This window comes from Heterodontus francisci, chromosome 5 (genome assembly GCF_036365525.1).
Source record: "Heterodontus francisci isolate sHetFra1 chromosome 5, sHetFra1.hap1, whole genome shotgun sequence".
NCBI lineage: Eukaryota > Metazoa > Chordata > Chondrichthyes > Heterodontiformes > Heterodontidae > Heterodontus > Heterodontus francisci.
In genome coordinates, this window is record NC_090375.1 from 9,250,490 (window position 1) to 9,273,141 (window position 22,652).

Sequence of the window (22,652 nt, forward strand, 5' to 3'; positions counted from 1 at the left end):
GATAAGGTGCCACATCAAAGGTTATTGCAGAAGATAAAAGCTCATGATATAGTGGGTAGCATATTGGCATGGATAGAAGATTGGCTAGCTAACAAACAGAGTAGGCATTAATGGGTCATTTTCTAGTTGGCAAGATGTAACAAGTGGTGTGCTGCAGGGATCAGTGCTGGGTCCTCAACTTTTTACAATTTATAAAGGGACTGAAGGTATGGTTACTAAATTTGCTGATGACACAAAGATAGGTAGGAAAGTAAATTGTGAAGAGGACATAGGGATATAGATAGGTTAAATGAGTGGGCAAATATATGGTAAATGGAGTATAATGTGGGAAAATGTGAAATTGTCCATTTTGTCAGGAAGAATAAAAAAGAAACATATTATCTAAATGGTGAGAGATTGCAGAGCTCTGAGATGCAGAGGGATCTGGGTGTCCTAGTGCGTGAATTGCAAAAGGTTAGTATGCAGGTACAGCACGTAATTAGGAAAGCTAATAGAATGCTCGCGTTTATTGCGAGGGGAATTGAATACAAATGTAGGGAGGTAATGCTTCAGTTATACAGGGCATTGGTGAGACCACATCTGGAGTACTGTGTATTGTATTAATCTCCTTATTTAAGGAAGGATGTAAATGTATTGGAAGCAGTACAGAGAAGGTTTACTAGTCTAATACCTGGAATGGGCGGGTTGTCTTACGAGGAAAGGTTGGACAGGCTAGGCTTGTATCCACTGGTGTTTCGAAGAGTAAGAGGCGACTTGATTGAAATATCGAAGATCCTGAGGGGTCTTGACAGGGTGGGTGTGGAAAGGGTGTTTCCCCTTTTGGGAGAATCTAGAACTAGGGATGACTCGACTCTAAGCAAGAAGAGGTTGCTTTCCCTGATTTGCCTGTTTCTGATTTTGCCTTATTTTCCCTGTTGGAATGGAGCTGCCAGAGAATGTAATTCAGTTTACTAATAGTTCTGTAATTTCCCTTTAACTTTGGGCACAAAGCAAAAGCTATCTCCAGGTATATGATTATTGCAAATAATGGACACTGATGTTGTTATGATCTGGAGTGCACTGCCTGTAAGGGCAGTGGAAGCAGATTTATTTATTTAGAGATATAGCACTGAAACAGGCCCTTCCACCGTGTCTGTGCCGACCAACAACCACCCATTTATACTAATCCTACATTAATCCCATATTCCCTACCACATCCCCACCATTCTCCTACCACCTACCTACACTAGGGGCAATTTACAATGGCCAATTTACCTATCAACCTGCAAGTCTTTGGCATGTGGGAGGAAACCGGAGCACCCGGCGGAAACCCACGCGGTCACAGGGAGAACTTGCAAACTCCGCACAGGCAGTACCCAGAATTGAACCCGGGTCGCTGGAGATGTGAGGCTGCGGTGCTAACCACTGCACCACTGTGCCACCCGAATTAAAAGTAACTTTCAAAAAGGAAATGGATAAATATTTGAGAAGAATAATTTTTCTGGGCAATGGGCAAAGAGCAGGGAGAGTGGGATTAATTGGGTAACTCTTTCAAAGAGCTCGCACAGACATGATGGGCTGAATGACCTCTTTCTTTGCTGTAGGTTTCTATGATTAGTTATCTTTTTGTCATTCATCTACTTACTGTTGTCTAATGGGTTTGCTGAATGTAGGGAATGCAGCAGAGCTCTGGGTGCCTGCTGGCCTTCAAGAAACATACTGCAACTAGACCATGTTGGAAAATAGCAGGCAATGAAGGGACAATCACTGACACTGCAGTTGTGACTTTTTGAAGAACCCTAGCAGGGGGCAAGATTTCTCACTGCCAATATATACTCAGGAAATTACTTCTTTCCCATTAGTGGATAACAAAACAGATTGTGGCTAGGGACCCAGAGGCTTAGTACATTATATTAATATTGTTTAATATTCTTTCACCTGCAAATTTCCTCTAAATAAACAGTTCAAAATATTTAACTTGAATAAGTTACATTGATTATATCAGCGTAGTTATCTATTGTCTAAAAGACAGCTTGCATTTATATATGCCTTCATCATAGTAAAGCATCCCAAGGTCCTTCACAGGGGCAATTATCAAACAAAATTTGACACCAAACCACATATGGAGATATTAGGACAGGTGACCAAAAGCTGGGTCAAAGAGGTAGGTTTACAGAGCATCTTAAAGGAGGAGAAAGAGGCAGAGAGATTTGGGAAGGGAATTCCAGAGCTTCGGGCCTTAGCAGCGGAAAGCAGGGCTGCCAATACTAGAGCGATGAATATCAGAGCTGTTCAGGATTTCAGGAATGCAGAGATCTCAGAGGCTTGTAGGACTGGAGGAGGTTACACAGATAAGGAGGGACAGGCCATGGAGAGATTTGAATGAAAGCAAAACACTGCAGATGCTGGAAATCTGAAATCATCATCTACTTCGGCTCCTTGTCTCGAGAGACAATGGGTAAGCGCCTGGAGGTAGTCAGTAGTTTGTGAAGCAGCGCCTGGAGTGGCTTTAAAGGCCAATTCTAGAGTGACAGACTCTTCCACAGGCGCTGCAGATAAAATTGGTTGTCGGGGTTGTTACACAGTTGACTCTCTCCATGCACGTCTGTCTTTTCTCCTGCCAACAGCTAAGTCCCTTCGACTTGCCACTCTTTAGCCCCGCCTTTATGGCTGCCCGCCAGCTCAGGCGATCACTGGCAACTGACTCCCACGACTTGTGGTCAATGTCACAGGACTTTATGTCGCGTTTGCAGGCGTCTTTAAAGCGGAGACATGGACGGTCGGTGGGTCTGATACCAGTGACGAGTTCGCTGTACAATGTGTCCTTGGGGATCCTGCCATCTTCCATGCGGCTCACATGGCCAAGCCATCTCATGCGCCGCTGACTCAGTAGGGTGTATAAGCTGGGGATGTTGGCTGCCTCGAGGACTTCTGTGTTGGAGATACGGTCCCGCCACCTGATGCCAAGGATTCTCCGGAGGCAGCGAAGATGGAATGAATTGAGATGTCGCTCTTGGCTGACATACGTTGTCCAGGCCTCGCTGCTGTAGAGCAAGGTACTGAGGTCACAGGCTTGATACACTCGGATTTTTGTCTTCCGTGTCAGTGCGCCATTTTCCCACACTCTCTTGGCCAGTTTGGACATAGCAGAGGACGCCTCTCCCATGCGCTTGTTGATTTCTGCATCGAGAGATAGGTTACTGGTGATAGTTGAGCCTAGGTAGGTGAACTCTTGAACCACATCCAGAGCGTGGTCGCCGATATTGATGGATGGAGCATTTCTGACGTGCTGTCCCATGATGTTCGTTTTCTTGAGGCTGATAGTTATGCCAAATTCGTTGCAGGCAGCTGCAATCCTGTCGATGATATAAACAGAAAATGCTGGAACATACTCAGGAGGTCTGGAACATCTGTGGAGAAAGAAACAGTGTTAACATTTCAGGTCGATGACCTTTTGTCAGAATGGTTAACTCTTAATTCTATTTCTTGCTGCACAGCTGCTGCCTGACCTGATGAGTATTTCCAGCATTTTCTGAGGGATTTGAACACATGTATGAGAGTTTTAAATTCGATTTAAAAATAAAGCCTAAAAACTGTATCTTATTCTCTTCAGCCTGCAGGTGTAATCCTGAATTTACAGACGGATGTGAAGAAACAACAGGTCTATGTCGCTGCAAACCTCAGTTCAGTGGTGAACACTGCGACACCTGTTCCCATGGATACTACAACTTTCCTCAGTGCCTTCGTAAGTATTACAGCTTTATACGTGTGTCTTTAAGGACTCACTTTGTTCATATTCCTGGAAGGTGCATGCGAGATCCAGCTAAATGCCCTTTTGCTCAGTTCCAAGCAACTTGCAATGTCAGCAATCTAATACTCTACTTATTCCGGTTGGAGAATTTGACACATCATGATCGGATCTCTGATTTAAGTATATGGTCCATGCTTACGTTATGGGCTCTGAAATTCACACAGTTCACAATCCTAGTACTTTGACAGCCTCACGACCTGTTGATGCCCTCCAAGACTAATTCCTACCAAAGTGGGCAGGCACCTCATTTGGATAGGGCCAGTGGGCGTTTACTGTATGGAGATAGTCCAGAAAGTGCAAATGGATAGGCACAAAATTGCATAGAATCTACAGCAGAGACACAGACCATACAGGTCTATGCCTGTATTTATGCTCCACACAAGCCTCCTCCCGCCTTATGTCGTCACACTTTATTTACATATCCTTCTATTCCTTTCTCCCTCATGTATTTATCGAGCTTCCCCTTAAATGCCTCAACTGTTCCATTTGGTAGTGAGTTCCACATTCTCACCTGTTTCTGGGTGACTAAGTTTCTCCTGAATTCCTTATTGAATTTATGAATGACTATCTTACTTATGACCATTAGTTTTGGGCTCCCTTCACAAGTGGAAACATCCTCTCTACGCCTACCCAATTGAACCCCTTAATAATTTAAAAACCTCCAATAGATCACCCCACAATTCGATTTTCTCGAGAAAAGAACCCCAGCCTGTTCAGACTTTCCTGCTAATTGTACCCTCTCAGCCTGGTATCATTGTTTTCAATCTTTTTTTGCACTTTCTCCAGCACTTCTGTATCCTTTTTGTAATATGGTGACCAGAGCTATGCACAGTACTCCAAGTGCGGTTTGACCGAGTTTTTGTATAATTTTAACATAACTTCTCTGCTTATGAATTCTTTCCTCTAAAAATGAACCCTAGCTACAAGTCTACTTTTAAAAGCTGGTTACAGTCAACCTGAGCATGTTGTTTTGTAAATTAATACCAATTTTACTATTTTATAACTTAGATGTAATCTTTCAAACATATTAGAGTTTCCTTTAGAAGTATAGGTCTGAATTTTCCTGGCCCAGTGCCTGCAGGCTTGGAGGGAGGGTCTGGGAAAATAGCAAGGAGCTGTGTCAGGACGACTCTCCAACGCATTCGCCGCCGGGGTGGGGGATGAGCTGCCTGCTGAACAGAGGGGGGCAGCCAATTTGCATATTTAAGGCCCCAATTAGAGTTGAATTAAAGAGCTTGCTGGCATTTTGCCACCGGCAGAGCGGCCTCCCGCTGCGTTTGAAGGCCACCAGGTCTGAAAGCCGCCAGGACCATGGAGGCAGCCTCCCTGCAGAGGCTCCATCCCCCAATGACGGGACTGTCAGCACCAAAAGCTGCACCCACAGAACAAATGCTGCCGCCGGAGGGGTTTCCTCTCCGCTCAAAGGGGCCTGCCTGCTTCTCCCCTTTGAATTTTTAGTTTAAATTTATGTCTCCAGGAGCACCTCCATTTTGAGGCACCTTGGCATTCCCAGACCTGCCTCAACAGCACCCACCACTGGGTGGGGTTGGCAAGGCTCTGCAGCTGCCGGCCCTGTGATTAGCCGCCAACGTCGAGAGCCTGCTTCAGGACGGCGAATGTGGAGGCAGCCAATTAGGAGACTGCCTTCAGGAAAATAGCTCCCTTTGTCTGGCTCCTGGCAAGTGTGGGCTCGGGATCCCTATTTGGTCCTGATGTCGGGCTCCTGAATGCTGCGAGAAGATCCTGCCCATAGAATCTTACAGAACAGAAGGAGACCATTTGGCCTATCGTGCCTGTGCTGGTTGTGAGAAAGAGCTGTCCAATTATTCCCACTCCCCCTGCTCTTTCCTCATAGCCCTGTAAGTATTTCCTTGTCAAGTATTTATCCAATTCCCTTTTGAAAGTTACTATTGAATCTGCTTCCACTACCCTTTCAGGCAGCACATTCCAGATCACAATAACTCACTGTGTAAAACAAAAAATCGCTTACTCTTGCCTCTGGCTCTTTTGCCAATTATTTTAATCTGTGTCCTCTGGTTACTGATCCTCCAGCCACTGGAAACAGTTTCTCCTTATTTACTTTATCTAAACTCTTCCTGATTTTCAACACCTCTATTAAAGCTCCCATTAGCCTTTTCTTTTCCAAGGAGAACAATTCCAGTTTTTCTAGTCTCTCCACAATACCTTGCTACTTAAAAGGAGATTTGACAGTAGATGATGGGATAAATAATCTGTTCAGAAAAGGAAAATAAATTTTAAAACTATTCATTTTTTATCTGATCAAAATAAGTGTGAAATGACACTAAAATAGGTGGGACAGTAAGTTGCAATAAAGAAATAAGAAATCTACAAATGGATATGGATAGATTAGATAAATGGGCCAAAATTTGGCAGATGGATTTTTAACGTGGATAAGTGTGAGGTTATCCACTTTGGTCGGAAGAATAGAAAGGCAAATTATTATCTAAATGGAGAGAAACTTCAGAGTGCTTCATTGCAGAGGGATCTGGGTGTCCTCGTGCATGAATCGCAGAAAACTAGTTTGCAGGTACAGCAGGTGATAAGGAAGGCACATGGAATTTTGGCATTTATTGCTAAAGGAATAGAGTATAAAAGTAGGGAAGTATTGCTGCAACTGTACAAGGCATTGGTGAGACCACACCTGGAGTATTGCGTACAGTTTTGGTCCCCTTACTTGAGGAGGGGTGTAGTTGCATTGGAGGCAGTTCAGAGGAGGTTCACTAGATTGATTCCAGAGATGAGGGGTTTGTCTTATGAAGAGAGATTGAGCAGTTTAGGCCTTTCCTCTCTGGAGTTTAGAAGAATGAGAGGAGATCTAATTGAGGTATATAAGATGATTAAGGGGATTGACAAAGTAGACATAGAGAGGATGTTTCCTCTTGTGGGGCAAACTAGAACAAAAGGTCATAGTTCTGGGATAAGGGGTATCAGATTTAAAACAGAGATGAGGAGAAATTACTTCTCTCAAAGGGTCGCGAGTCTGTGGAATTTACCACCCCAGAGTGCGGTGGATGCCGGGACATTGAGTAAATTTAAGGAGGAGATAGATTTTTAATTAGTAATGGGTTGAAGAGTTATGGAGAACAGGCAGGAAGGTGGTGTTGAGGCCAAGATGAGATCAGCCATGATCGTATTGAATGGCGGGGCAGGCTCGAGGGGCTGAATTTCCTACTCCTGCTCCTAGTTCTTATGTTCATATCTAATTGTCTAATGGTAGTTGTCTAATACTGAGCCACAGTTAGCAATTTGTAAAATTTTGACTGATCAAAAAAAGGAAATAACGAAGGCCATATTTGCATTTACTTTAGTTCTTCATCCCACTCTGACCTCTCTGTCCGCACCTCCTACACTGTTCCAATGAAGCTGAACATAAGCTCAAGGAAAAGAAGTCAAAAAGATTTGTATTTATATAGCACCTTTCATGACGATCGGATGTCCCAAACTGCTTTACAGCCAATGAAGTACTTTTGAAGTGTTGTAGGAAATATAGGAACAGCATCTTACTTTACTGCTAGGCACTTTACATCCTTCTGGCCTTAACATTGAGTTTAACAACTTTAGATCTTAATTATTGTCCCCATTTTCTCACGGCTATTTGGTAACCATTTACACTCCATCTGGTCCCATCTATTGTTTCATTACTTCTTTTATGACCACCCCTTTTGCCTTGCACCATCATCTCTTTTGTCATTTAATCCCTCTTGTCCTCCACCCTATCACAGATTTTCCCCTTTGTTCATTCCCCACCCAATCCCTCTTTTCCCTGGCTCTGTACTTGCTTATAAGATGATGAATTTCTAATATCTTCCAGTTCATCAATCTGAAACGTTCACTCTGTTCCTCTTTCCACAGATGATGCCTAACCTGTTGAGTGTTTGTAGGATTTTCTGTTTATATTTCATATTTACTTCATGAACTTCTTGATGGCAGAAGAACACAAATTAGTACTAAGCATATCCAGATTCCCCCAAAATATTAAAATAGCAGCTAATTTCAGCAATTTATCATCTACTGAAAGGAGAATGCTTATGTAAAGTATAGGAAATACTTCCTCATACAAGTAAGGCTAAAAAAGGATATATTTTTCAAGGCGCCTTGATGCCTCAAAAGATTAATGCATTGAGTGGTGTTGACCTTGTATAGAAAGTTGATGTTTAATTCATGCTTTCAGCAAAGTTGGCCAGTCTTGGTCAGGTCATTACAATGAGCCTAAGTGTCTTCTAGCAAGGGAGGACAAACCCATCACTGTCCATTGACTCATACTGACAAAAAGATCTGTATGTGTGGACATTGGGTGAAATTGAGTCTATGTTAAGCTCCTCAGTTCAATAAGATATCACATTCACTTACTAATGACAAAGGCTGTGGTAGCCTAGTGTTCCCTGAAATATTAACACACAGACATTTTCACCCTCCATAAACTCCAAAATCGTGCTGCCCGAATCCTAAATTGCACCAAGTCCCATTCACTCAAATGCCTGTTGACCTACGTTGGCTCCAGGTTGAGCAATGCCTCAATTTGAAAATTCTCATTCTAATTTCCAAATCCCTCCATGACCTTGCGTTCCCTACCTCTATAGCCTCCTCCAGTTGTGGCATCTTGCGCACCCGTGATTTCCATTTGGCGGTCGTGCCTTTAGGTGTCGAGGCTATAAGTTCTGGAGTGCCTTAGGTTAGTGTCCTAGGCCCAACCACCTTCTCTCCATCATAAAATCAGAAGTGGGTATATTTGCTGATGATTGCATGTTTTGCAACCCCTCAGATAACGAAGTAGTCTGTGCCCACATGCAGCAAGACCTGAACAACAATCAGGCTTGGGCTGATAAGTAACAAGTAACATTCATGCCACACAAGTGTCCGGCAATGATCAGCTGCAGTGCAAGAAAGTCTTAGAACCATAGAATCATAGAAAAGTTACGGCACAGAAAGAGGCCATTCAGCCCATCGTGTCTGCGCTGGCTGAAAAAAAACTCACCGTCCAATCTAATCCCACCTTCCAGCACCTCATCCATAGCCTTGCAGGTTACAGCACTTCAGCAGCAGGTCCAGGTAGCTTTTAAATGAGTTGAGGGTTTCTGCCTTCACCACCAACCAGGGCAGTGAATTCCAGACACCCACCACCCTCTGGGTGAAAAAGTTTTTCCTCCTGTCCCCTCTAATCCTTCTACCAACCACCTTAAATCTGTGCCCCTGGTAATTGACCTCTCCGCTAGGGGAAATAGGCCCTTCCTGTCTACTCTATATAGGTCCCTCATAATTTTGCACACCTCACCCCTCAGCCTCCTCTGTTCTAAAGAAAACAACCCTAGCCTATCCAATCTTTCCTCATAGCTGCAACTTTCAAGCCCTGGCAATATTCTTGTAAATCATCTCTGTACTCTTTCCAGAGCAATTATGTTCTTTCTGTAATGTGGTGACCAGAACTGTACGCAATACTCGAGCTGTGGCCTAACCTGTGTTTTATACAGTTCCAGCATTACATCCCTGCTTTTGTATTCTATACCTCGGCCAATAAAGGAAAGCATTCCGTATGTCTTCTTCACCACTTTATCTACCTGTCCTGCCACCTTCAGGGACCTGTGGACATGCACTCCCAGGTCTCTCACTTCTTCTACCTCTCTCAATATCCTCCCGCTTATTGTGTATTCCCTTGCTTTGTTCACACTTCTCCAGATTGAATTCCATTTGCCACTGTTCTGCCTACTGAACCAAACCATTGATATCATTCTGGAGTCGACAGCTATCCTCTTCACTATCAACTACATGACCAATTTTTGTGTCATCTGCATATTTCCCAATTATGCCTTCCACATTTAAGTCCAAACCATTAATATATACCACAAATAGCAAGGGACCCAACACTGAGCCCTGTGGAACGCCACTGGAAACCACCTTCCATTGACAAAAACATCTTTCGAACAAAGAACAGTACAGCACAGGAACAGGCTATTCGGCCCTCCAAGCCTGCGCCGATCTTGATGCCTGCCGAAACTAAAACCTTCTGCACTTCTGGGGACCATATCCCTTTATTCCCATCCTATTCATGTATTTGTCAAGATGCCTCTTAAACGTCGCTATTGTATCTGCTTCCACCACCTCCCCCGGCAGCAAGTTCCAGGCACTCACCACCCTCTGTGTAAAAAAACTTGCCTCGCACATCCCCTCTAAACTTTGCCCCTCGCACCTTAAACCTATGCCCCCTAGTAACTGACTCTTCCACCCTGAGAGAAAACTTCTGACTATCCACTCTGTCCATGCCGCTCATAACTTTGTAAACCTCTATCATGTCACCCCTCCACCTCCGTCGTTCCAGTGAAAACAATCCGAGTTTATCCAACCTCTCCTCATAGCTAATGCCCTCCAGACCAGGCAACATCCTGGTAAACCTCTTCTGTACCCTCTCCAAAGCCTCCACGTCCTTCTGGTAGTGTGGCGACCAGAATTGCACGCAATATTCTAAGTGTGGCCTAACTAAAGTTCTGTACAGCTGCAGCATGACTTGCCAATTTTTATACTCTATGCCCCGACCGATGAAGGCAAGCATGCTGTATGCCTTCTTGACTACCTTATCCACCTGCGTTGCCACTTTCAGTGACCTTTGGACCTGTACGCCCAGATCTCTCTGCCTGTCAATACTCCTAAGGGTTCTGCCATTTACTGTATACTTCCCACCTGCATTAGACCTTCCAAAATGCATTACCTCACATTTGTCCGGATTAAACCCCATCTGCCATTTCTCTGCCCAAGTCTCCAATCGATCTATATCCTGCTTTATCCTCTGACAATCCTCATCACTATCCGCAACTCCACCAACTTTTGTGTCATCCGCAAACTTACTAATCAGACCAGCTACATTTTCCTCCAAATCATTTATATATACTACAAAGAGCAAAGGTCCCAGCACTGATCCCTGCGGAACACCACTAGTCACATCCCTCCATTCAGAAAAGCACCCTTCCACTGCTACCCTCTGTCTTATATGACTGAGCCAGTTCTATATCCATCTTGCCAGCTCACCTCCGATCCCGTGTGACTTCACCTTTTGTACCAGTCTGCCATGTGGGACCTTGTCAAATGCCTGACTAAACTCCACGTAGACAACATTCACTGCACTACCCTCATCAATCCTCCTTGTCACTTCCTCAAAAAATTCAATTAAGTTAGTAAGACACGACCTTCCCTTCACACATCCATGCTGACTGTCCCTGATTAATCTGTGCTTTTCTAAGTGGCAGTTTATCCTATCTTATGTCTTATGTGTCAGCTGTGACTCAGTTGGTCAAAGTCTCATCTCTGGGTCGCAAGGTTATGGGTTTAAGTCCCACTCCAGAACAGGGAGTGCAGCACTATCAAGGGTGCCATCTTTCAGATGAGACATTTGCTCATTCGGAGAGCCGGTGCAGACATGATGGGCCGAATGGTCTCCATCTGCAGGTGGACTTAAAAAAAAATAGTGGCACTATTTTGAAGAAGAGCAGGGTTAATATTGATCCCTCAATCAACATCACAAAAGAGCACATTATCTAAACATTATCATGTTGTTGTTTGTGGGAGCTTGCTGTATGCAAATTGGATGCCACATTTCCTACATTACAACAGTGACTACACTTCAATGAGCACTTCATTGGCTGTAAAGCACTTTGAGACATCTGGTAGTTGTGAAAAGTGCAATATAAATGCAAGTCTTTTTTTTCTAACTATCTCCCCTTGATGTTCAATGGCATTACTATCACTGAATCTCCCACTTTCAACATTCTGGGGGTTACCATTGACCAGACATTTAACTGGATCAGCCATACAAATATTGTGGCTACAAGAGCAGGTCAGAGGCTGGGAATTCTGCCGCAAATAACTCACCTCCTGTCTCCCCAAAGCCTGTCCACCATCTACAAGGCAGAAGTCAGGAGTGTGATGAAATACTCTCCACTTGCCTGCTTGAGTGCAGCTCCAACAACACTCAAGGAGCTGAACACTATCCAGGACAAAGCCACTTTAAACACTCACTCCCTCCATCTCGATGCACAGTGGCAGCAGTGTGAACCATATACAAGATGGCTGCGTTTGCTGACAACGCTACCACATTTATATTTTACACAGTGTTCCCAACAAAAAAGGTATCCTTGCAGTTAAAAATACCAAATTCCTCCCAGTTGCAATGGGTTGGATCTCCCAGCGTCCTCTCAAAGCCAATGTCTTCTTCGCTCACTTCTCCTGAGCACATTCAACTGGTCTTCCATTAATAAGGCAACCTCTGGTGACCACATTGGTCTTTTCTCCTCCGCAAACCTCAACATTTGAATTGGGTTCAAGTCTTAGCAGCCTTTTGCTGTATTGGTGATCTGAGAGCAGTTGTTTCTCTCTCTCTCTTTTGAGGCTGCTGCTGCTGGTCTTTGTGTCTTCCTTTCAGCCTGCCAAACCTAGGAAAGCCTGTTGAATTTATTCAGAACAAAAGTCAATAGTCATTTGCCTCTTATAATTCCCAGAGTCCACAAGCCTGACCATCGCAAAACTACCTGTGCCTTCCTTTGTTTCCAGGTATTAACAATTGCAACTCAAATTTGCATTTTTAGAGCCCCTGGCTCCCTTTCCACAATCTGAGAGTCTGTCAGAGCAAAACCCACTATCCTTTCAGGTGTTACAACCTTGCACTTTGCTTTCAAAAGAGTCTTTGATCTGGATTCCTTGTTTGCATGCTAACCAAGACCCCTGGCTTGTCTCTGGGCAGACTTGGTGTGAGGTCACATGTCTCTTCCGAATCCATTTACACTGCAGTAAAGATCACAACTTTTAAACATAATGCAATAAAGTCCTGTAATCATAACATTATGTACTCAACTGGCAAGTACAGGAGTTTGTGTGTTCAAATCCCACCGTGACAAGTTGTGAAATTAAATTCAATCAAACTGACAATTTTTATTTGGAAAGCTCTGTCAAAGAGCCAGCACAGGTGTGATGGATCAAACAACCTCCTTCTGTGCTGTAAGATTCTGACAGCCACTTGCAAGAGATGCTGAATGGAACTGTACTCCAGTGTGTGGAGACTTGAAGTCCAGGTGCATGAATCATTAAAATGTCAAGAAGAAGTACAGAAAATAATCAAAAAGCCTCTGGAATGCTGGCCTTTATATCTTGAGGACTAGAATACAAGGTGGTAGAAGTTATGCTACAGCTAAACAAAGCCTGATTAGATAACACCTGGAGTATAGCGAGCAGTTCTGGGCATCACACCTTCGGAAGCATATTGGCCTTGGAGGGAGTGCAGCATAGGTTTACCAGAATGATACCTGGACTCCAAGGTTTAAATTACAAGAAGAGATTACACATACTAGGGTTGTATTACTTGGAATTTAGAAGGTTAAGGGGTGATTTGATGGAAGTTTTCAAGAGAATAAGGGCTGCAGATGGGATAGATAGAGGGAAACTATTTCTACTGGTTGGGGAGACTAGGACTAGGGGACATGGTCTAAAAATTAGAGCCAGATCTTTCAGGACTATACTCCAGTACACATCAGTATCTTCAGACAGAGGAGGAGGAGGGATCAAAATTGGGGGAAAAAAGTTTAATTCCTTCTTTGGAATGATAGCTCTTATATGTCTAAGAGAGAATTAGTCTGCATATGATGTAGATTTGGCATTTTTAACTGTGAATTTTTTCTTCTAGGTGTTCCAGTTTACTCCACCCATGCTCCAGTAACTGTAGCCCCATCGGCTGGACATTTCCAAAGTGAGCACTTATAATTATATTGAGCATGGCGCCCAAGTGCTTCATGAGGTTTTGATTGTTATTGTGTCACGGCAGGCTCTCCTGTCTTAGAGTTTTTCGAAGACGTCTTTACTACAGTTCTAGATTATGCTTTAGAGCTGCTGGGAGTAACATCTCAATATGACATAGCAATGAAAGAGCTAAGTGTACAAAAATATATTTAATTATTTTCTGCTAAGTCCTTTCAACTATAAATTACATTCTAGCGTAGTTTTTATGGGCCTGAATGGGTCATGCTTTACTGCCCAGATTATCCACAGAAACAGTTCATGTGAATTTTTAGGATGCTTAAGATTGCTATTAAATCTAACGTGAAATGGTACTTAGGAAACAGTGTCAAAATGATGCAAAGTTCTACAAAACACATTTCTAATATTTCTGCTATTAAGTGAAAATTCCTATCAGGAGAACAAAGTTAGTTTTTTTTTGTACAAGATTTCTTCAGATAGCAATCTGAAAAGGATCCAGATGTAAACCATTTTGTAATTTAGCAGCTGACAAAAGAATTTTTCAACAAATTCTGCTTGTGAAATTCAGTCATCATCGATCAAGTTTATTTCTCTGTCTAAGTGACCTTTCTGCTTTCAGTTCATGAACTATGGAAAAGGACCTACAGTAAGATCATATCCATGAGGTAGTGGGGTAGAATTTCACCCCTCCTGATCTCTGCTGTATTGCTGTGCACATGTCATCTCACCCACACCTGAGGCAGGAAAGGGGTTCTGGTGGGGAAATCATCACAGTACTGCAACATGTGGCAAACATAACAGTGGCATTGATGGAAGTCTAGAGTAGGTCACTTGCTCACTGACACTGCTGCAAGGAAAACAAAAGTGGGGGGTAAAAACAAAGAGAGAACTTAGAAGGTAGCAAAAACTGAAAATGCTCTTCTTTAGATACACTGTGGAGATTAGGGGGAATATTTGGGGGAATTTTGTGCTCTCCCCCGTGGTGGGTTTGGAGGTGGAGAGAGCATTTAATCGGGTGCGATGTTGGCGGGAAGGGACCCATACACCTTACTGCCTCCACCTCAATTAAGTCCGTAGTGGGAAGGCCCATGGACAGCCTTCCTGCCATCTCGCCAACTGAGGCCCTTAAGTGGGCAATTAATGCCCAATTAAGGGCCCCATCCCGCCTATGCCGGCATTAGCCCAGCAGCGGGCGGGCCTGTCGCCGCATGGGGAACACGCCAAGCAAACCCACGTGGGTTGCTTGCCAGCTCCAGGGTGGGGTGTGGTCCCTCGTTAAAAGGCACTTTGTGCCTGATTGAGGGACTCGACATCGGGAAGGGGGGGCCCACTCCCTGTCCTTGCTGCCACCTCTCATACATCTCCCTCCTCCGTGACCCCCTACCCCGCAAAACCCCTCCCACCCTTACTGACCTGCAGCCTGGGTCCAGCTCCTCCGGTACGTCCATTAACAGCAACAGCCATCGCTTCAGCAGTGGCGCTGTTCAATGAAAGAGTTGGCCGGCAGCTCTCAGCAGGCGGGACTTCCATCACCAGGGTCCTTAATCATAGGGAAGGCCTGCCGCTGTCCACTTAGGTGCCTAATTGGCACATAATGCAGTAGGCCTTCCCCAAAGGAGGCATTGCAGGGCTCTCACTGGCGCTTCAGCCGGTGGCACAGTGGCTAGCACCGCAGCCTCACCGTTCCAGTGACCCAGGTTTGGTTCTGGGTACTGCCTGTGCGGAGTTTGCAAGTTCTCCCTGTGACTGCATGGGTTTCCTCCGGGTGCTCTGGTTTCCTCCCACATGCCAAAGACATGCGGGTTGATAGGTAAATTGGCCATTGTAAAAAATTGCCCCTAGTGTAGGTAGGTGGTAGGAGAATTGAGGGAAGGTGGGATGTGAGAGGGAAAAATGGGACTAATGGAGGATTAGTATAAATGGGTGGCTGATGGTCAGCGTGGACCCAGTGGGCCGAAGGGCCTGTTTCGGTGCTGTATCTCTCTATGACTCGTTGATTCTCTATCGCCCACATAAAATCCCCCCATTGGTGTGTGAAACCCCAACCACTAAACCATTTGTTATCATGCTCTGGACTAGCACGACAGAACTTGAAAATCTGATACCAGCATGATCTCTTCCCCAGTACTGACAGAACACTGTGGCACTAAGACTATAGGGAGGAATGGATGTAGTAAACTGCATTGCAGTGGAAAATGTCAATGTGCACTGCTAGGCAGTTTTGCTTTAGTCCTAAAGTATTGATTTTCCAGTCATTTGCTTTTGTTCCTTCCAGATTGTGAATGTAATGTGCAGGGTACAGCGGCAAATACTTGTCACGTGGATCCTTACACTCAGCGCTGTGATTGTAAACCACACTACACCGGTCGCTACTGTACTCACTGTGCTGCAGGTTACTTTGGAAATTATTGTCAACGTAAGTATATTCAGAAACAAAAGGTATTAAGTTGTAAAATAGATCAGCTTTTAGCAGATCAAGAGAAACTATTTCCTCTGATGGGGGGAGTCCAGAACAAGGGGACATAAACTTAAAATTAGAGCCAGGTGATGTCAGGAAGCACTTATTACATAAAGAGTAGTGGACATCTGGAACTCTCTGTCCCAAAAAGCTGTTGAAGCTGGGAGTCAATTAAAAATGGCAAAATTGAGATTGATGGATTTTTGTTAGAAACCGTAGAACCATAGAAAATTTATGGCACAGAAGGAGGCCATTCAGCCCATCGGGTCTGCACCGGCCAAAAAAACTAGCCGCCCAATCCAGTCCCACTTTCCAGCACCTGGTCAGTAGCCTTGCAGGTTACAGGTATCTTTTAAATGAGTTGAGGGTTTCTGCCTCCACCATCGTTCCTGGCAGTGAATTCTAGACACCACCCTCCGGGTGAAAAAGTTTTCCCTCATGTCACCTCTAATCCTTCTACCAATCACTTTAAATCTGTGCCTCTGGTAACTGACCGCTCCACCAGGGTAAACAAGTCTACTGTATCTAGGTCCCTCATAATTTTGTACACCTAAATTAAGTCACCTCTCAGCCTTCGCTGCTCTAAGGAAAACAACCCTAACCAACCCAATCTTTCCTCTTAGCTGCATCCTTCGAGCCCTGGCAACATTCTTGTAAGTCTCCTCTGTCCTCTTTCCAGAGTAATTATGTCCTTCCTGTAATGTGGTGACCAGAATCATAGGCAATATTCCAGCTGTGGTCTAACTAGCATTTTATACAGTTCCAGCATGGTTGGGTAAGGGTGTTAAGGGTTACGGAACCAAGGTGGTAGGTAGAGTTGAGATACAGATCAACTATGATCTGATTGAATGGTAGAACGAGCACAAGGAGCTGAATGGCTTCCTCCTGTTCCTATTTCAGCTGATTCCAGATTGTTCTCCAATGGGGCAAATGGAGAATTAAAATGCTGAAGTTTTGAATATATATTTATTTATTTCACGCTGAGTTTCATGGCACGTCAAATATTAATGAGCCAAGCAATATGAAACTCTGTATTAGTTAGTATTCCTATTGCGTGTTATTTTATTTGGGAGTTGTAAATAGGGACAGTGAATATAAGGGCAGGAGGTCGTGATCAATTTGTACAAGATTATGATTAGGTCATAGTTGGTGTAATGTGTGCAATTCTAGGTTCCCCAATATAGAAGAGATATTAAACCCATAAAGAGCATTCAGCATACGTTCACCAGGATGATACTGAGAATGAGGCACTATAGTTCTGAGGAAAGGCTTGATATTTTGGGACCATTTCCCTGGTGCAAAGATGAAATTAATATAGCTTTTTAAAATGATGACAGGCTTTAATAAGGTGAATTGAGAAAGACTGCTGTATTTGGGGTTTCAGTGCTGAAACGACATTAATTTAACAAAAATTGAAGGCAGCGATTGGAAGTCTGAAACCAATGCTGGAAGCACTCAGAAAATCAGGTAGCATATATGGAATGAACTGATGAGTTGACCTTCTGATGAAAGGTTATGATTAAAAGGTAACTTGTCACTTATCTGTAATGTCGGTGTAATACTGGTGATATTCTTGTAATTGGAAAAGACTCTTCAATCAGTCCTTATGACTATCTGTGGTTTCCAGGTTAATTATTAGTCGTAAAGTCATTGATGGCACAGAAGGAGACCATTCGGCCCATCGAGCCCATGCCCGCTCTCTGCAGAGCAATCCAGTCCGTCCCACTCAGCCACTCGATCCCCTTTACTTTGCAAGTTTATTTCTTTCAAATGCCCTTCCCATTTCCTTTTGAAATCATTGATTTTTTTCTACTTCCATCACCCTCGTGAGCAGCGAGTTCCAGGTCATTACCACTCGCTGCATAAAAAATTCTTCCTCACATTCCCTTTGCATCTTTTGCCCAAAACCTTCAATCTGTGTCCCCAGTCCTTGTACTATTAGTTAATGGGAACAGATTTTCCTTGCCCACCTTATCTAAGCCTGTTATAATCTTGTACACCTCTGTCAAATCTCTCCTCAATCTCCTTTGCTCTGAGGAGAACAAACCCAGCATTCTGTAACTAAAATCCCCCACCCTGGAACCATTCTGGTAAATCTCCTCTGCACCCTCTCAAGGACCCTCGCAGCCTTCCTAAAGTATGGTGACCAGAACTGGTTGCAATACTCTAGTTGGGACCGAACCAGAGCTTTGTAAAGATTCGGCATAACCTCTCTGCTTTTGTACCCAACGCCTCTATTTATGAAGTCCAAGATCCCATATATTTTGCTAACCAATCTCTCAATATGTCCTACCACCTTCAAAGATTTATGCACATGCACCCCCAAGTCCTTCTATTCCTGCACAGTCTTTAGAATTGTGCCATTAAGTCTATATTAAGTCGTCTTTTTTTTCTGATTCCCAGATGTTGGAAATAATCACAATTTAAACTTGGAAAAGGCTGGCATCTTTGTTTAATCATTCATCCACCATGCTGTAGGACTGCTCAAACTGGTTTTGTGTTACATAAAACATGACTCCCCAGTGCAGCCGTGAGTGTGGCTCCAGTGGAACACTTACACAAAACAACTAGTTCCTAGCTAATTAGTTCCTAGCACTTTACAGATAGTATAGCAATATATAACATCCCTCTTTCTTTAAAACATAATGCCCCTATATCAATATAACTGTCAATATAACTAAAGAAGATTATCATCCAATTTTTGGAAGTAATCTGCACCCCTTTAGAGTCCTTAGTGTGTATTATTTTTCTAAAAAAAATATTATTCACAGTATCGCTTGGGTGGTAAGATGCTGTGCCTCCATCTTGTAGATTTGGCATTTGTTGTTCTCAGTGGTGAGTTGGCACACTGTACAGGCAATGTTGTGTCACTTGCTGGTGATGTTGTTAATGTTGTCTCGCTGGATAATGATGTTTCCGGTGTTGTTGATGGTCTTTTCTGTTGTTCCAGCTCAGGTGTAGGTCGAATATGGATTCTGTTCCTTCTCATTTGGTTACCAGTTTCTGTCTCGATGATTTATGACCTTGGGGTCTCAGCTTCACCAACAACTTTTGCTGGGCTCTAGGTTTTCATGATTGGATCCTGTACATGTACAGTTTGTCCTTTCAACAGCTCGGGGAGGGATTTAGTATACTTGTTGAAGTGTTGCTCTCTTCTTACCTGTGCTTCAATGAGTTGTTGTCTCACTTCCTCCTGATCACTTGAAGGATGTATTTTGCTTGGCAGAGTTGTCTTATATTTTCTTCCATTTAACAGCCCTGCAGGTGATGTCATGTTAGCTTTGAGAGGTGTGGATCGGAGTGACAATAAGGCCAGGTTTGGGTCTTCCTTTGTCTCTTGGCATTTCACAAGTGTTCTTTTGACCATCTGGACATGTCTTTCCATAAATCCGTGTCCCCGTGGGTATTGTGGTGCTGAGGTGATGGTGTTGAACCCATGCTGGTCAGCGAATTCCTTAAACTCTCTGGATGTAAATTGGGTGCCATTGTCACATATTAACCTTTCCGGAATCCCTTGCTGAGCAAACAGAACTCATACTGCTGAGATGATTGTTGTGGCTCTCAAGTCTTTCACCTACTGGATAAAAGGGAATTTTGAGTAGTAGTCTGTGACTATGCGATAACATTATTGATTATGTGTGAATAAATTGACTCCTACAGTATGCCATAGTCTGACTTGTACTTCAGTGGGGAGGCGGTGGCATAGTGGTATTGTCACTGGACTAGTAACCCAGAGACCCAGGGTATTGCTCTGGGAACATGGGTTCAAATCCCACCACAGCAGAAGGTGGATTTTGAATTCAATTAATAAATCTGGAATCGAAAAGCTAGTCTAATGATGACCATGAAACCATTGTCGATTGTTGTAAAAACCCATCTGGTTCACTAATGTCCTTTAGGGAAGGAAATCTGCTGTCCTTACCTGGTCTGGCCTACATATGACTCCAGACCCACAGCAATGTGGTTGACTCTTACATGCCCTCTGAAATGGCCTAGCAAGCCACTCAGTTAGGGCAATTAGGGATGGGCAATAAATGCTGGCCTGGCCAGCGACGCCCACATCCCATGAATGAATAAAAAAAAATCTCTTTTTGCTGTGTGTTTCTGTACTTCTGGCATGTAGACACCATATTTTCGATATCTTTGTATATGCCTATCCAGTACACAGCTGATCTGGCTCTGAGCGTACACTTCTCCATTCCCATGTGGCCTTCCTGTATCTTTTGGAGAAGTTCTTTCTGCATTGTTTTGGGTATGATTATTCTGGATCCGGCCAGCAGAACACCATCTTCTAGTCATCTCTGATAGACCAGTACTGCCGTATTGCTGGCTGTATGTGTTGTATCTTATCAGGCCATCCCTGGATCACTTGCTCAGATAGCATTTGTAACTCAAAGAACAAAGAACAAAGAAAATTACAGCACAGGAACAGGCCCTTTGGCCCTCCAAGCCTGCGCCGATCCAGATCCTCGAGCTAAACATGTCGCCTATTTTCTAAGGTTGTGTATCTCTTTGCTTCCTGCCCATTCATGTATCTGTCTAGATACATCTTAAAAGACACTATCGTGCCCGCATCTACCACCTCCGCTGGCAACGCATTCCAGGCACCCACCACCGTCTGCGTAAAGAACTTTCCACGCATATCCCCCCTAAACTTTTCCCCTCTTACTTTGAACTCGTGACCCCTCGTAATTGAATCCCCCACTCTGGGAAAAAGCTTCTTGCTATCCACCCTGTCTATACCTCTCATGATTTTGTACACCTCAATCAGGTCCCCCCTCAACCTCCGTCTTTCTAATGAAAATAATCCTAATCTACTCAACCTCTCTTCATAGCTAGCGCCCTCCATACCAGGCAACATCCTGGTGAACCTCCTCTGCACCCTCTCCAAAGCATCAACATCCTTTTGGTAATGTGGCGACCAGAACTGCACGCAGTATTCCAAATGTGGCCGAACCAAAGTCTTTTGGTTCCTCCTCGTCTTTGCTGGTCTCATCTCTAATTTGACTAAGTTTCGGTGGTGTTACATTTACTAGATGATGAATCTTTATACCTAGATCTTCTATCTCATGTTTCTCCTGTGGAGACAACCGAGATATGGTGTCTGCCAGCACCATTTCTCTTCCTGGCTTATATTTCAGAGTGAAATCGTAACTCTGAAGCCTCAAGAGTAACCTCTGCAATCTTGCTGGTGCTTTACATAGAATTTTCTTATAGATCTACTCCAGTGGATGATGATCCTCTCCACTATGAACTTTCTCCCATAGTGATATGTGTGGAACTTCTCACATCCAAACGCAACTGCCAAAAGCTCTCTTTCTATGTTGGCATATCTTGTTTCAGCTGATGTTAGAGCTTTGGATGCATATGCTATTGGCTTTCCCTCTTGTACCTACTTACAGAGTGACTGGTTTCTTTCTGTCATAGTATGACAGACTTGTCTCCTTGCATACTACCTTTTTGAGTTTGTTGAAACTCCTGTCATGTGACTCTGGCCACTGGTACTGTACATCTTTCATCAGCTCCCGCAGGTTTGCTGTGTGTTCCGACATGTGCGGAATAAAGGAGCTCATGTATTGTATCAAACTCTCTTCCTAACAGCACTGTGGGTATACCTACCCCAAATAAACTGCAGCGGTTCAAGAAGGCAGCTCACCACCACCTTCTCAAGGGCAATTAGGGATGGGCAATAAATGCTGGCCTGGCCAGTGACGCCCACATCCCATGAATGAATTTTTAAAAAAACAAGGAAACTTCCCAACTCTCTCTTATCTCTTGGGGCTTCCATCCCCATGATGGCTGAGATTCTTTCGGGACTCGGCTTGACTCCGTCAGGTGTGTACACCAGTCCGAAGAACTGGCATTCTGTCACTTTCACAATGCATTTGTCTGTGTTTAGCTTAATCCCAGCTTTCCTGGTTCTCTCCATGGCATCATGTAGATGGTTGTCATGATCTTTTCCATCTACACCATATATCTGGATATCATCTGCTATGCCAATTGCTCCTTTACATCCCCTGTATGTCTCGTCTACTTTCTGTTGAAATACATCCTTGCTCACTTTGAGGCCAAAAGGTAGATGCAGGAATTTGTACTGTCCAAAGGGTGTGTTGAATGTTGTCAACAGTGAAAATTCTGCATCTAGCTTCATATTCCAGTAGCCATTTCTGGTATCAAGCTTGCTGAAAACTTTTGCCCCTGCCAGTGCTGGTGTGATTTCTTCCAATGCGGGAATAGGGTAGTGATCCCTCTTTATTGCTTGGTTAAGATTTTTGGGATCTAGGCAAATTCTTAGCCGTCCATTTGGCTTCTCTCTCACCATGATGGAATTTACCCAATCTGTAGGCTCTATGACTCTGGCGATCATCATCTTTTCCATTTCTTGGAGCTCGCTTTCAAGCTTTCCTTTTAGTTCTACTGGTACTTTATGTGGGGGATGAATCACTGATTTCATCGCTGGGTCAATATTGATGTGATACTCAAAATATTCAAAGCATCCAACTGTCTCATCAAAACACTCTGGGTACATTTGTACCAGATCTTCTTTGCTTCTTATCGGAGGGCGCTTTTCAATGGGTGCACTATCTTCAACTCTGTGTCGCCTCCTTCACCTCATGGTTTACTGAGATAATCTGCAGCTCTTCACAACTG

The 22,652-nt window shown here is 43.8% G+C and overlaps 1 protein-coding gene across 3 annotated transcripts in view; it reads left to right on the forward strand.

The window, feature by feature from the left end:
• The window catches only part of lama3 (laminin, alpha 3), a 456,248-nt gene that overhangs the window by 165,981 nt on the left and 267,615 nt on the right, over nucleotides 1-22,652 (forward strand). For all 3 annotated transcript variants that reach the window (XM_068031084.1, XM_068031086.1, XM_068031085.1), the window contains exons 10-12: nucleotides 3,593-3,724; nucleotides 13,473-13,535; nucleotides 15,819-15,959. In XM_068031084.1, coding sequence (XP_067887185.1) covers nucleotides 3,593-3,724; nucleotides 13,473-13,535; nucleotides 15,819-15,959 — 336 coding nt within the window. The remainder of the gene's footprint in view (nucleotides 1-3,592; nucleotides 3,725-13,472; nucleotides 13,536-15,818; nucleotides 15,960-22,652) is intronic.